The 16837-nt window shown below is 41.2% G+C and overlaps 1 protein-coding gene across 6 annotated transcripts in view; it reads right to left on the reverse strand.

Annotated features, from left to right (window-relative positions):
- kcnab2a (potassium voltage-gated channel subfamily A regulatory beta subunit 2a) overlaps positions 1-16837 on the reverse strand; it is an 89758-nt gene that overhangs the window by 7845 nt on the left and 65076 nt on the right. For all 6 annotated transcript variants that reach the window (XM_023288556.3, XM_055010444.1, XM_023288557.3 and 3 more), the window contains 11 exons: positions 12052-12095; positions 11688-11725; positions 11320-11399; positions 6441-6485; positions 5836-5880; positions 5519-5562; positions 5152-5238; positions 3595-3680; positions 3272-3392; positions 2170-2264; positions 756-876 (listed from right to left, as the gene is read on the reverse strand). In XM_023288556.3, the coding sequence (XP_023144324.1) occupies positions 756-876; positions 2170-2264; positions 3272-3392; positions 3595-3680; positions 5152-5238; positions 5519-5562; positions 5836-5880; positions 6441-6485; positions 11320-11399; positions 11688-11725; positions 12052-12095 (806 nt within the window). The remainder of the gene's footprint in view (positions 1-755; positions 877-2169; positions 2265-3271; positions 3393-3594; positions 3681-5151; positions 5239-5518; positions 5563-5835; positions 5881-6440; positions 6486-11319; positions 11400-11687; positions 11726-12051; positions 12096-16837) is intronic.

Raw genomic sequence — 16837 nt, forward strand, 5'->3', positions numbered from 1 at the left:
GAAGGAGTCTGTCATTGTTATATAGTTTTATTCAATGCTGGGGTGCCACAGTGATCTAGAGGACTACGTGGAACGTATAAATCTCCTGTGCTGCCTTCAGGAGCGCTGAAAGGATTTATGGTAATTGGGAGAGTTGAGGGTGTCCACTAATGGGCCGTGAAACCTAATCTATGGCACTGTATTACTGCAAGGCTGAAAAATCTGCTGTGATCTGCGCTGAGATAGGAGACCGGCCCCCAGATTTATTTGCTGCGTAGCTCACGTCTGTCGCGTTAACAGCCTTTGCAGGACTCTGCGTCTCTGGGGTTTGCACATTCTCACTTTCCTGCCCCGGCAGTGAATCGATATCAGTCACTCCCTGGATTTATGTCTGCAACACTATATTAATGCTGACGCTGGAAACTGTTAAATATGGGAAAAACCTCAGACCCGCATATGTACGCAAATATACACTGTGGACATGTTTGCATTCCATGCGTTGATGGCACATTCTATATGATCATGTGTCTTCAATATACACTATTTAAGTTTTTTTTTTTTATTTCTCACTGTCCAACTTAGTATAACTTGTGTCTCTTTTTCCCCACGTATGTCTTCACCTACAGCAGTTGCAACACAGACACACACATGACAACACGACACATCCAATAGTGAAACCAGACAGCTGCGACAGCGGTGCTGACCTCGGCCCGTCCGAGGCAGAGGGACGGACAGACAGACAGAAAGAGAGAGAGCGGCAGAGTGTATCTGCGTACCGATGGCGAGTTGGGGCAGAGTGCAGCCCAGCCGCTCCGCGATTGCCTGCAGCTCTTTCAACTTCGCCTGCTGACGCCGGCCCTCCTCGCTCAAGATCTTGTCCTTCAACCACTGGTAGCCCTGTGGAAAACACAGCACACCTGCTCAAAAACACAGCCCTGCTCACACCGCTGCACTGCAGCTCCTGTGTCACCAGGGCCTGTTTTTAAACATGTGACTCTGTCTCCTGCTGTCTACACCTCAGCCAGGGCAACATGGCTCCAGCTACGCTTTTTGAAATACTGAACATTAGGTTGATTATATTACATTCACACAGTTACAAACATTAGACAAATTCTCTATGTAAACAGACCTGTTTAAAATATATCGTATCTGTGCCCAGCTGACACAAAAAGAAATTTTAATATCTAGCTATCAAAACTGAATAGTATCAAAGTTGCTATTAGTAACACATTAGAACCAGGTTAGAATAACCACTGAATTAAAGAGCCCAAATACCACAAACATCCACAGGCAACACTGAACCGAACAGGAAACAGCACATTCCACATAAGTCACCAAAGGTACTGCACAACACCAAAATGGAGAGCTAATTTCATGAACCAGTGGAGGTCTAAGTCACAGACACACAATCCACAGAAACACAACATGCCACTCCACCACAGAGGGACACAACATTGCATAAATTCAGGTGCGAGCTTATGTGTTCAGTTGTTTTCAACTAAAAACTTCCTTTCTTTTTCAAAGTCTTGATGTCAAATGCTAAAACCTGTTCCAGCAACACAATATGACATATAGGATAATGTGCGGTTGCTGAGTTAATCTGTTACTTCAAAGCTAAATATTCCTCAGGGTTTCTGAATGTTTACTGGATTAAATCCTGAAAACTGCCTCTACTCTTCATTAATGTTCAGTTAAAATTGCTTTTTTGTTTCCTTATGCTTAGACGATGGGAAAAATCTAAATAATTCCCTTCGCATATGAGTTGCCTGAAATAACGTTTTCTAATTAAAGCATTTGTTTTTGGTTTAGAAAGTGCTGGTATCCATAGTATCAAATTAAAAGCGGTTTGCTGGTATGCACTCATGCTGTGCTGTTATTACTGGCTATGTGTTTTGTGCTCATGTATGGTGTGTGCTCATGTGCGTGCACTAAAATGCATTAAGCTGACACCAGCTGACAAACAGTGTGGAACAGCACTGCTTGTGGAGAGGTGCGCAGTGCATGGCATCAGCATGGCACTGAAAACGCACAGGTACACAGTTATGGTGCGCACAGAGTTACAGAACCTGAAAGACACAAACGCACAATCAACAAACAACCAGCGACCAGTAGGGAAACACAGCACAGTGAAAGCGGCACAGATGATCAGAGTGGGGTAAAGACGGGAAAAGGCCAGCGAGGTGTGTCTACCTTCAGAGATGCTCGAGAGTAGGGAGGTACCCTGCCGTCGTATTTCCCTGAGATGATCCCACAGGCCAGTGGAGACCACGTCATGGCCCCCACACCTGACAACAGACATGTCATCAAAATCACCACTGACCCACAGCAGCTCATGCTCTCAAAGAGGCGTAGAAAGACAGAGAGAAATGTCTTCGTAACAAGTTTTAATCCAGTTAAAGTGGATTCTATAATGGTTGGTTGTCACTCTTCAAAGTTGCAGACTTCTGATTGTACTATTAGGTTTGGTAGGTGACCACATATACAATATCTGAACCAGGTACAGTCTTGACTTAATTTTAGATTTTTGATACTTAACCCTTTGAACCCCAAAACCCACCAGTAGTTTTGAAAGGTATATAGTCTCTGCCAAAATTATATAAGAGAAACAAACTGCAAAAACAGAAAGAATAATCAGATTTGGAACTTTACAACAGCCCTTCAACTACTCATCTGTGATGTGTCATTACGTCAGAAAAGTTAACCAAATCTAAGCTTAGAAGCCTTGATTTAATCAAAACACTTTATATATGTACAGTTACCATTTTTCAGTACTGGTACCACCTGTAGGCACTGAAAAATGTTGTACTTGCTGACTGCAGGTTTTTCATTCTTTTTGTAAAACAAATACTGTATGAAATTCTACATTTTTTCTCCATCTTGTGATTTATGGTTTTATACTTTGGTTACACTGCACAAATTACATTTTTGACCAGCAGGACTGTATATTGCAGTGGAAAAACTAGTCCACACTGAGCAAAAATGCGATCAAAGCCAGAAACTTCTTAGCGTTTAAAGGGATAAACCATCACGAATTGACAGTTCCAAAATTCAAACAGGAAGCTGATGAGTTTTGTTTTCTTTGAAAACTTAGTAACATGACGATGAATAAGAGTGCATATAAAGTACTGTATGTATAAGACATTTTTGCCATAATCCATCAATTTAGGTTTGAGTGTCCATGTGTCAAACTCCTCCTAGGTCTGTTGTAAAAACCTTAAACTAGTGTGTAAACTTCCATATTGCCCGTATCGATTAATTCTCTGTCTGGAGCCATAAATGCGTCACTGCCCACCTATCTTATGGAAGAGCTCAGGTAGCTGCACCTCCACTTTCTCTCTCTGGAACATGTGGTACTCAGCTTGCTCACAGATGGGAGGAATCTGGTTGAACTGTCGTGCCACCGAGTACGCTTCCTAAAGAAAGAAACAATCGACACAATCAGGCTTATATAACACAGTATAGTACAATGTAAACGTTTTGAGTAAACCCCAAAATGAAGACGAGAAACAGAAGTCAGAAATTATTCCAAGCTTTGTGATAGAAAAACTATTTCAAATCATATTTCCAAATGCTGACTTCTGTGTCCCTGATTTTGTTTGACACACTGAGTCTCACCATTATTTCCATTGGGCTCCAGCGGGATGTTCCCCAGTACATGGCCATGCCTTGGTTTATCACATGGGTCATTGCTCGAACCGTTTCTGCAATTACACATATACGATAATATTAAAAACACCATCGGCACTCGTACAATCGGGTTGAGTTTTCTGCAGCACGCTACAAACCAAAAACTGACCTGGGAGTCTACTGTACATGTATCTGCTGGTTATGTGTTTTTAGAAAAGATGTTCTTGTTATCATTTGCAATCCAAATTGTCTCGGGCATTCAGGAGAGAAGAGGAGATGCTGATTATGTTAATCAGAATGGTAAGTGATTCGTTCTGATGAGGCTGACATCTACTCTTAGCACGGGGCCCTTGAATGACATCAATGTAAAATTTCACAAGAATTTGTTCTTCCTTGATGTACAAAAACTAAAGAATCTACTGAAAATAAATAAAAGATGACTGGCAGCCATTTGTATCAGCTCAAATCTTTAGTCGCACACAAAGCATCTGCTGTAGACCGACGTACTGGACCTCAGCCTATGTGGTTGGACCACAGAGGGTTAATAAATATGTCAGAGAAGACTGTTTTTCTCTTTAATGTGCTGACTGAATGTTACAGAGATTTATCTCATGCTATTGTGCCAACACATCACTATATGTTATTTAAAGCCATCAGGTAAGAATTTCCTTTTACTGCCATATCTGACCTTGTCTGTGCTGTCGAATGAAATCTCACGCTGCCTGGCTGTAATTTCCGCCTTTTCATTGGTCAAAGTGACAAATTCATTTTGTTGGACCGCAGACAAAACATGTCCGATAACGATCGGGGTGTCCCACACAAGAGCAGGAGCACGGCGGTGTAATAAAACAGGGGTGCATCAACCTTTAATATTCTCCATCCATCTCCTCACCCCACTGTTGTCTAACGAATCAACCCTCCTATCGCTGAGCGGGTGCTGGGCTTGAGAGGTTTTCTCTGTAAACTGAGAGAGCAGCAGTTCGCCTCCTCTTCACCCTGTTTACCCCTTCAGCTATTGCCAAAATAAAACACACCAGATGGCTTGACCGCTGTAGATTTGAAGACATACACTCCACATGAACTGTGTGCAATCTTTAAAAGGGCAGATGGGCAAAAGAATCGCCTTGACTTTTACATCAGACAACACCAGCTACTTCTGCTAACAAGACACTGAAGTATTGTGAAAGAGTCGCAGCCAGTGAAGCATCAAACTGACGGGAGAGACGACCTCTGACCGAACTCTAACCCAAAGAGGAGCTCTGACATGGGAGCAGATGGATACTGTGTGACCAGCTGAGCCCACACACAGTTAACACTCTGCCATTTAAAGATCTCCCGCATCAGTATCTATCCTCATTCTGACTGTGGAGGTGGAAGCACCAGGACAACATGCAGCATTTAAAAATAGATATTTCAGTTACAAGAGGTTTGTATATCCGAGTCTTAATGTTGCTGTAGTCATAGAGACAGAGAGGAGGCATTTTGTTAAGTGCAGTATGACAAAACATGAGAAAAAACATGATAAAAAGGCGGCAGAATCGTTACCTTCCATCGGTGTATTAGGGTCCGGTCTGTTCGCAAAAACCACATCCACGTAGTCTAACTGCAGTCTTTCTAAAGAGGCTTTTAAGCCTAGAAAATAAGCACCACAGTTAGTTTGTGATAGTGAAGCTCTGTTGTGACTGGTACATTATTAAATTATACATGCAAAATGAGTGGAGGGGATTTCAAACAGTTTATTTTAACTGGGTTAATGTACCCAAAAGTTTTCTTGACAACTTTAATAACCTCAAGAGAATTTCAATTAATAAAATGCAGCCTTGATTCCCATGACCCAAAGCAACTAATTAGAAAGTATTTTGTTGTTGCAGTGTCAACATTTAATCCAGTAATATGTAGAGCCGCTACTTACCTTCTATAATATGCTTTCGGGATAAACCTCTTTCAGTCTCCGCTCTATAATAAACAAAACAGATGCTGTGTCATGAACAGTTATTTAAAATATGACCGCACCTGCCCCTTAATGGTAACATAATATCATTTTAATCTTTGTGAAATATGAGCGTTTCCAGCTGTATTTACACTCCCTGACAACAGATCGGTTCGGATGACATATGAACCCATTATCAGGAGCATCAGCATCGAACAAGTCAGGAAAAATTACACAGGAGGATAGTTTTTCATTTGGGCATGCAGGCTGAGTCAAAGAGGCAACCAGATGAAACTTACTTTCCACCCCAGAAGATCTTTGTTGTTATCACCAGACTTGAGCGTCTAAAAACGGGAAGTGAAAGCACATCTGTTACAACACCTGCCAAACAAACATGGCGAATTACAAAAGAAAAGCATGATGCACTGGAGTTGTTATCTTCAGTCCACACTATAATATACTGTAGCGTTTGTGTACAAGTTTTGGTTAAAAGCTTGGACACATCCTTAGAGATCTCCTGCATTTCTACATTAATATTTCAACGTCACACTACTTCCACTACATGTATGACTGGGCCAGAACTCGGCTTGAACCAGTGAATGAGTCTTGTTAGCGTATAACCTGATCAGATATAACTTGAGCTAAACAAATGCTAATCCTCGGCCGACGAAGTAGCAGACAAGGCACTAGAAGTTCATCTATTATTTAGGGTCTTAGAGGAGGGATACAGGAGTGTGGGCATGGCACAGCTGCCCACATTAATCTTTCATCCCTGTACCTTCGTGCTCCAGTTCACAACACACAGCCTCCCAATACGTGCAAGGAAGGCGATGATACAAGATTAGGTAGGCTGTCTGGGACGGAAATTAAAATACACCAAACTCAATTAAAGTGTGCATCATACCTCCATCCTTTCTTCTTTATGATGTTTCCAAGCACCACCTCTGCCCTGCAAAGCAGATGGAGAGAAGGCACGATTATATCAAGATAGTCCTGGAATGATAGCACTGTTTACACCTGACTGTCTGAGGACTGATTTTTAAATTAAAGTAAACGTTCCAAGTCTGTGCACAGGCTGCATGATCCATAAGGAAGCTTTCACAGAGAAGAGCACCTGTTTCGGGCTGGTGGGTGTGAATTAACTGCCAGGTCAGAGTTAGCGGGGACCTGGACCCAGCTGTGCTGTGGAGTCGCCACTATGTCGCTCATTAGCAGCCACAGGGGTGCTAATGAGCGACATTACGTTCAACATGGGGCTCATTAGGGCTGGACAGAAACCTGTCAGTAGGATGTCTCTCCAGTCGTCTCACTCTGACAAATAATGAGACGCCCCCTTGTAACACAGTTTCCCATAAAATACATTTAGACACTTACACATAAAAAAAACAGAAAGAAAAAATAAACACGCAGCAACTACTAGGATTTGTTTTGGATTCATTTAAATTGTGTTGAAAACTGCATGGACCATAATTCCACTCATGTATAACAGCACAGTACAGCTCCTTGAGGATTCAATTCTACAATTTCATTTAGTAGACGCTTTTATCCAAAGCGACGTACATCTGAAAGTGGACGCAACACAAGCAAGGATCTAGTCAGGAGGAAACAACCTGGATAAGCGCCATAAAACAAGTTCAAGTGCGATAATAAGACCTTGAGGACCGTCAGGTTAGTGTTTAGCTACAACAGTAAACTCAGGGATCCAGTTGCTGTGTTTCCTTTCAGTCAGACTCAAAGTGTTTGAAATAACTTTTGTAAACCCATACTGGTGTTGCCTGATTCCAATTTATCTTTGACGTTTCTCAAATCACAGCAAGATGTGGTGACTGCAACATCAGCATAGTCCATTGTCAGAATGGCTTCAATCAAGAAATGAAATATTGAATCTAATCCTCGCCTGATGCTGCAGAAAGTAACTGATGAGATTGCTAGACTAGTAAATCCACATTATTCTATACATACACCGATCGGCTGCAAGATTAATTAAATTTCAATTCAATTTGATTTATATAGCACCAGTTACAGGTCAAACTGTCTCAAGACGCTTTACAGAACCCATATGCCTGAACCCCCAGAGCAAGCCCTAAGGCGACAGACCATGAAGAAAACTGATCATCTCATTACAGTACATTGTTCTGCTGGATACCTTGGGTCCTGTCATTTATTGTGAAGCTTACTCTGACACGTACCACCTCCTTAAACATTGCTGAGGACCAAACACACCTCCGATAGCAGCTACATTCCCCCCGCAGGACTATGCACCCCGCCACACCACAAAAACATGAAAGAAACTGCTTTAACACAGGACAGAGACCAAACCAGCATCCAAACTCTGTAGATCTTAATCCGATCAATCTGTGGTAATGAAATGCCACATTAGGTTTAGTGTAATTCAGTGTCATTGCTACAAAGCAGAGCACAGACACGCTGCTTTATGACTGTAAAATGTTCCACTTAACCTGTCTCTTGATCATAAAATAAATATTCACACAGAAGGAAACTCCACACACATCTGTGTCAAGATTGTTTAAGGTAAAAAAAAAATACTGACGTATCATCATCAGATTTATACTGACATAATATTTCAAGCATTCAGTGTCGGTTGGCTACAACTGATACACCATGGATTATTCAGTAATATGGCTCACTGCACTGAAAAAAAAAAAGTTTCCATCCATCTCCGTTTTCTTCCTGTTTGATATTTAATGCTTCTTGCTTTTACTGTGAAGCACGGTTCAATTTTTGTTTGAGAAAGGCTTCTTGACACCTTTAACACTCTCATCTCACCCAGCAGTTTAAGTTTTCTTTCCCTGACAGGATGATTTACTGGAAGCCAACTGTGATGTTTGCTACACGGTTCCTCACATGTTTGGCTGTGTCATGCTGTAAACTGATATCATATTAATGATCTTAATAATAATTTAGGATCGATTTCAGCCATACTACAGAGTCCTATTAATATGTATCATTGATGCGTAAGAGATTGCAGATATTTTTATATTAATGTGTGGACTGTGAAGTTAGCTAGGAAGTATGACATGCAAAGGTATGAGTGATATTATTATTACTATAACTTATTCAAGATGAATTAATGAAATATTTATAACCCCAGTCCCCCAACAAAAATCCTTTCTCCCCTCCCGTGTCGCTGTCTGCTACATTCTGTTGATCCACCAGCAGCATGAATAACGCAGGCGCTGCACTACTACTGGTTTCACACCATGCCAGCTGGATCTTTTTTGAACAACGAACAGTGAAGTACTCCCCTGAGAGAAATAACGTGCATGTTTGTGTACCTAATAGTGTGCGTATGTCTGTGAGTGTCGCTGGCAAACACCCGCACAGTGCTCTGAGTGCTGCCCTCCTGAAATGTGAGTAATTTCAGGACCCAAACATAAGGTACAGTGCGCCTTAAGCACGTTGACTTTCTTCATCTAACCATTAATTAGGTTTTTATGCTGCTGCTGAGTTGATGCTATAACTTAGGGCAGAAGCCATGACATAATGCTGCATTATTCATGGATTTATAATATTTCATTACATTTAAATTTCTCAGGAATTATGCCACCAGTTTTGTCACTGGTTTCACGTAATATCGTGCATTTACTATGCATCTAGAGCAAAATGTTTAAGCCTGAAAGAAAATGAAGAATGAAATTCTGCTTTGCCAGTTACTTGCATACTTTCAAATGCGCTGACGCCGTATGTGTTTGCTGATAACAGCAGCTACATGGGGGTAAGCAGAACATGTTTATTTGTGCAATTAGACATATTTATTTATATTTCTGAAAAACAGTTGCTGGCACATTGGGAAGGATACGCTAGTCAAGCATCACAATCAATATTTAAATATTGTGTTAAATGCTTTGTTTTGTGTCCTTCTTATAAGGAAGGCTAAGCCACAACAGAGTACAAATAACATTTATCTGTCCACGCTCCACACAGAATCAACATTACAACAGCTGGAGGACTTCACATGAAAGCTTTTTTTACTCTGATGTGCAAAGTGTGTGATTTGTTCTACTCCTGCGTTTGTGTGTAATATAAGCTCCTTGGTGCTGCTTTGCAGTGGAAGCTGTCAGGATTAACACCTGTGCAACACATACTGAGCTGTGCTACACGCTGTCACAAACACTGGCACGTGCCAGAGTCGTCCTTTCTGCTGAACTGCGGTTTGTTTTATGGTAGCACGGTGATCGAACACAGAGTCGGTTGTACTTCTGTGTCAAAGATCAACCTTGTGCTTGTTTTTCTGACCCTGGCGTAAAACAGCAAGGCTAACAGTTTGTTGAAAACTCCCCAGGACAACAGAGCACGTAGTGATGACGTACATCAGACAGCAGCTGTGGAGGCATTAGATGAGAAATGAGGACAACAACAGGGACCCACTGCATGTTCCTTCTCTTTTTGCCATCTTTTGACTTTAGTCTGCGATGCGCAGGCAGTCTGATGCAGCTCTCTAAACACAATGGCAAAATTAGAGAATTCTTAGGAGGATTAAAAAGACAGACTTGGTGCTGTTAATCAGAGATACTGTTTGTAAAGGATAATCCCTTAGATTATTTCAAAGCGTACAAGTTACTACAAAGCCAGATTAATCTACACTGGAATTTAAACCATCGCTACATCTAACAATAAGGCAGTGTGGGGCTGCTATCTGGGGTTAAAATAACATCACTGTCTGTCTGGTAAATTTAGACCATGAATATCTGAACCCTCACAAATGTTACTGTGACGACGATGAAGAGACGATGAAAAGGACAGAACTGATTTCAGGTCTATGCTCAAGGAGAGAGGCATTAATCTCTTGCTTCTACTAATACTTCTTCTTGTTCCAGAAAATCTGTGAAAGTGAGGAGTTGGTTCATTGAGATCAACAGTCGTTGCAGTGAATACTCCAGCTGTGTGCTATTAAATCATTGTTCGAGAGGACGGTGAAACGAGACATAATTAAATGTCAGTCAAACCTCAAATGAACAACGATGTGAAAATCTGATGGAAATGCGGCGTTTATGTTTAGTTCATGTTTTAATTTGAGGAAGGGTAGTCTCCTCATCACTCTCCACAGATCTAGTGTTGTTGTCTGCCAGAATTTTTAATCTCTCCAGTGAAGCAGAAGCTTCAGGGGACATTTAAGTCACATGCTTCATGTACATCATGATTACTCTGCTAAATCTGCTTCAATTGTACATTTGCACGCATCGGTCTTATCAAAACCCAATTATTTGCCTTGTTTTGGATTCACAACATTTCTACTCACATTATTTCTGCACAAATCTGCACAAAAAAAAGTGAATGGAAACATTTAACCCATAACTCAGACTACAGGGCCTTTTTTTGCAGTGACAAATTGCTGATAAGTTTTCAGAAATAATTTTTGACTGCTCTGAGCTGCTCAAAAGAAATTCCATCCCCCCCAGTGTACTGGAACATGGGCAGAAATTCTCAAAGCCTCTGGATATTTAACAGAATCTATCTGAAAAATGTGACTATATGTTCTGACATGCTAACTGTATCTGTACCAAATAAGTTCTTACCACAGCAACAGACAAGCAGTTTGGCTTCAGCACACATCTAGGTGTAGTAATGTAGCTCCTACATCCTTTCTAATACCTGGACGATTTGACTGTGCATCGTCGTGGATCAGCTCCCTCCCGACAGCAACAGTGAGCTAATATATAATCTCTACCTGGCGCCTCCATAATCAATCACGCGTCAGCAGCTTGGTAATGCTTGGCGTTACTGTTCACTGATAAGCAACCTGCGGCACATGATATACTCACTTCCCAGCAGCGTAGACCTCCGCTGTGTCAAACAGATTGATGCCATTTTCATAGGCCAGAGTCATCAGCTGCTCTGCCATCTGGTGAGAAAGCAGTGGGGGAGGAACACAGAGGGGACAGGATGGGGTGAGACCACTGATGTGAAGTGTTACGACTTTTCAATTATTAAACTGCTTTCACAAGACTAAAGAGGTCTGCAGTGGCTTCCTGTGACCTTTATTCTCTGGCTGTTGACTCTTTCAGGTTGTGCGTTTTCACTATAAGTAAAAATAGGCTTCTTCAGCAACCTGGGATGTGCAAGATCATATGGAGGGTTTCCATTCCCAAGTTTTGAGTAATGGGAGATGACAAAATCCATCTGCTCTCACCTCATCCGTTATCTGTCCACCGAACGTCACCCATGTTCCTACAGAAAATGACAGAGGGACAGGGTCAGAGTAGAAGTACACAAACGCACATGTGCATACATTTAAGTAAGTGATCGGTGGTACTATATGCTCTGCACAAGTGATACTGCACATAGGGGATAAGTAACAAGATCTGGCTAAAAAAAGACACTGAGTTTGGTTAACTGAATTTCAGCCAATTTATGCTTTTGGTGGACTTGCCACTAAACTTATACTTTCGTCCTGTTCGAAGAGAATGGACTGTGGGGTCATACGTTCCCCTCACAAACCTGACATGACATTCTTCTAGGTGCAGTAAACTTCTAAGTTTGTCTCGTGATCTTACCTAATCCAAGGCAGGACACCCGCAGGCCCGACTTCCCAAGGTTTCTGTCAAAACAGAGAGAAATACATTAACATTTATGCGGCACTGAGGTGGCAGTGATTTGTGATATTTTGCACTGCAACGGACCAGCAGAGTAGAACTTTGAGCCTCATTTTTAACAGTGACAGTTTGATAAATAAATAACCCTATTAATCTTCTACATTAGCTTCTTTCTTCTTTAGGCTGTTACTGTCGTGACAGACTTACAGTCACGGAAACTAAGAAGAATAGGGCTTTGTATGGATTTGAAGCCAGTCTGTATCTACTGCAGCACTGACACATGTAGAGGGGATGGGTAAGGAAGGACAGCAACACGTGAGCCGACAATGAGAATGTGTGTGCGGCAGAATGTCAGGGGAAAATCTGAGACAGGAAGTGGGTCTTAAGCGGGCCCACCATGACATCCACTGCTATTTCTCATAGCACACCAGGATCCCTCAGCCGCCATGTGACTGAAATCCCCTACAGCAGCGTGGAAGCTTGACTACTTGCAGCAACTTGCTCCTAAAGCTGGCGTCTCTGAGCCTATCACAGTCCAGACAGACCCCCTCTGACAGATTTGTGCAAGCTTTTAAAGTTTCCTAAGACGCCTGTGGTTGCTAGTTAAAATGCAGCATCATAACAGATTTGTTACTAGCATTGAAGTGACTAATCCATTTCAAATTGTTGCAGAGATTCAAATTGTATCCGTAGATCCGCAAAAACCCCGACACCTTAACAGTTCTGTTCCTTCAGACGTCTCAGATCTAAGGAACGATTAAAACGTACAAAGTGAAGTGTGCTACTTTTGGTCAATTTCTTTCACGAGATAATCTGGCAGCGTGAAAAGATAAAAGCAATGTGGCATCAGGGATGATGTAACATGTTCAGGAGTCAAAGTGAGCATGTGGGTGGATATCTAATATATTTTTATAAGACTGGCTGTATAGAAGAGTTGAAATGAAAAGCCACAGAGAGGGAGACAGGTGTGTGTGAGTGTATGCGTGCAGATGTGTGTGTTATATGACTGTGCTTGTGACTGCATGTGTGAGTGGGACTGTGTGTGTGTGTGTGTGTGGGTGTTTTGTGAAGCCATGATAAGATTGCTGAATTGCTGCAGTGACTAACAAAACACTTCCTTTAATGTGAACACCAAGTGAAAAAACACGCGCTGAACCATTTCAAATCTCAGCAGTTATATCCCCTTTAAGTAGGCTAAGTAGGATACGTTTGTGTTGCAAATAAAATAAACAAACATATAAATGAACAAAAAAAATAAATACCTAAAGCTCTTCAAAAGCATGCAAAGTGTGGTTTGGTGCATATCTATCTACTTTCTATTTTAGAAGAGTTAATCCAGTTAAATGCTCACTACACCGTCCAACATCATTAGTTCCACTCTTACTTCACTAAACCACCACGGATGCTTGTAGATTCTCCTCATTCATTTGTATTCCTTTGTTTTGATTAAGATGTTTCGAAACTGCAACTCAAATTAAAGCTCCAGATGAGATGAAGCAATTTTGAGAAATCATATTCAGTTTACATATTAGTCTCGTTAGTGTTCAACTTATTTCTACAAAGAGCCTCATTAAAAAGATCTTTTTTTGGTCAGTGATATCTGTAATCCTGTTACAGTTAGAGCCAGATGACATCATGTATAGCAGCCTCTTGACTTACAGTATGTATACTCCAACACAGTGAGTCATCAGGGGGCAGAGAGAGTGATCTAGTGGGACCATGTACCCTTATGGTGCACCACGGTGCAACTCCCCCCCCCTCGGCGAACTACTGGAGCCAATCCACAATTAACTGCCTCCTAATTGCATGAGTAAAATAAGCCTTCGGGGTGCTGCTGCGCTGCATCACAGAAATCACCGAAACTAAAATCAGCTTACTGACTGAAATTGTGACTTGAGCGTGCTCGCTGGAGTGTTTTTAATAATGAACTGGAATATTTCTCCGGTGGTCATGCAAAGTATCTTCTTTGCTAAAGGTTTTGCTGAAACACTGTAGAGTTTGTTTCCAAAGCACTGCTGCATGCATTTAGCATGAGAGTCTGTTTCAAGGATTGCATGACTCCAGATTTAAACACCCATATGTGAATAAATCTGTGTTATCTAATACGCCTATAGTTCACGAGCATTTCGAGGAAATGAGATGTGTAGTAAACCTGTATGCCTCACCATTTTGTGTGAATGTGTGTTGAGGCTTATCAGAACTCGAAGCTTACAGTGTTAAAGTGTTGCATAAGCATGCTTTAACCATGAATACTGAACATGCAGTACAAGTGCATTTAAGCACTTCCCCAAACCTAAAAATAAGTAAGACAGATATCAGAATACACAGCTCTGCCCTTGCCATTGTTCTCATTGTGAGGATGTCCTATTGTCAGCACATTGTTCTCTTCAATATTCTACCAGAATGGCCTTGAATACTGCTTTGTGCGTTGGTGCAACGACCCTCTGCCAGGGTTTGGAAGCAGGCAGGGGTCAGGTTCCCGCTGAGTCTCAGGAGACATGAACCACAGCAGTAAAGTCATCCCTCTCACACCCTCCTCAATAATGAAGGAGACAGATACAGTATAGGACAGTAACCCCACTGCAGCTGTAGGGACAAAGGCAGAAAGGATCCGGTGAACAGGACACGAAGTGACCATAACACACGCCATGTATGCCGGTTGTCTTTGATGTACTAGATAACTGTCCTCTGACGTTCGGTTAACATCAGCGCTCTGATCCTAAACAGCACAAAACCCAAGGGGAAAAGCAAGAGTTTTCATTTCGGTGTTTGTTTATGTGATTAAGTGCAGCTGGGAGTTTATTTAGCCTTTGTTTACGCACAGGTTGCATTACATGTTAGTGTGACAAAATGAAACCCTGGAAATATGTTTTCTTTCCATTGAGGAACAGCCCACTGTAGTCTCTTGTAGTAAACTATTATTGACTATTTCATTATTGGTTAATGGATAACTGGTTCATTCTGCAGCATGATAACAACTAAAAACATACAGCCAGAGTGACAAAGAAATACCTTCAGTGGCAAGAAGAAGCAGAAAAAAAAGCTCTGAAGTCAAGTAGTTTTTCTGTTTACTGCATTTTATATGACATTAATTGATCATTAAAAGAATCTATGCCTTTCTTCTACTTTGTGCCTAAAACATTTGCACAGTAGTGTAGGTGTTTTTTTTAACTCTTGCCACATATTTTCAATTTCTGGGATCTTAAATGTGTCATCTTGTGACCCCAACACATCAATACCATCTAACATGTTACACAATGACATCTATCCATTGCAGAATGAAGCTGACATTACAGTCAAGGCTGTTCTGAGATACTGAGCTGGACATATAGCCCTTAAGCCTTTCAAAGTCATTTCTGACAACGTCACGTCAACCCTTTACACTGATGAGCCAGAACATTAAGTCTACTCGAGCCAAAAATGCTGTTGGTTGTTTGTGTGCCACCAAAACAGCTCCAAGCTTCCCTGACGCCTCTGAAGGTGCCCCATGCTATCTGGCAACCAAAACATCAGCCACAGGTCCTTTTAGTCCTTAGTTCTGGAAGTTGTAAGTTGGACCTGCCACAGTTTATGGTAGAGCAGATTCTGGAAGACCTTGTTGTCAGTACATGGTTTGTACATCCTCTGATCGCTGTGAGAAGACATCCATCGCTGTTGACTAGAAGCATCCCACAAACATTCCTGTTTCTGAGATCCATTAATGATTTGGCCTCTTCCAAAGTATATATAAGTGTGTATAAAAGACGGATGTAGACTCATCAAAAAGTGAAGTCAATGCATAAGTACCTTAAATCTACAGTCTATCAAATGGCCAGCAGAGGCCAACTCTCTTGGTTATAAATGCAAGTCTGATTAAAGAGAAGTTCATAAGATACTGGACTCACTTCTCACTTGATTTGTTACCCCAGTTAATATTCTTCTAAACATCTTATGGTCTCAATCACTCAGTCCAAGTCTTCTTCCTACACCATGATGTTCATTTTGGAAGTTATGGTCCCAATAAGATAAAAATAGACAATAAACAGGCTATGCTTGCGATGAACAAATCTCTACCACACTGCCGTGTTCAGTCCTCTTGACTTCTCAGTCACCCTTGTTCATTACATTTAATTTTTAAAAATCCCAAAAGATTACGATGACCAAATGCCAAACTTGAGGCTTCAAAACTGTAGTCAACAACCAGTGGGTGATGTCACTGTGCTTTTAATTGTGCACATTGTCTGAAAACCAACACATAGACCACAACAGTCGACTGTCTAATACATCCCAGACTTTGACACATTGAGTTGTTAGCAGACAATCACTATTATTCACTTTAATTTGGAAACTTTGGTTCATCGGTTTACATTACACTTTTTATCTACTACAATTCCTGTTTTTCTTTTACCATATGATTCAGAATATCACCAAACACACTACTAAGAATGCTGTCATGACAATTATCACAACAACAAATTTGTTAACAATATTCAAGACCATGAACAGTCAATGGGTATTTTAACGGGAGGCAATTATAAACCCAGACTGTTCATTGATCTTATTAAGTAAAAAGCATTAGACAAAGTCAAATGCAAGTCAAACTACCAAGATAGAACCACAAGAAAGCCTACAGCTAATTCATTTCAATCTACATAAGATTCAGTGCACTCAGCAGCTCACACATCACGATGCTCATCCTGATGATAATGCCTTCTGTCATTTTGACGATCAAATTGTCCTATTAGCTGAGTCTGTGATACATATTCAA

This window comes from Amphiprion ocellaris, chromosome 5 (assembly GCF_022539595.1).
Source record: "Amphiprion ocellaris isolate individual 3 ecotype Okinawa chromosome 5, ASM2253959v1, whole genome shotgun sequence".
In the NCBI taxonomy this organism is placed as follows: Eukaryota; Metazoa; Chordata; class Actinopteri; family Pomacentridae; genus Amphiprion; species Amphiprion ocellaris.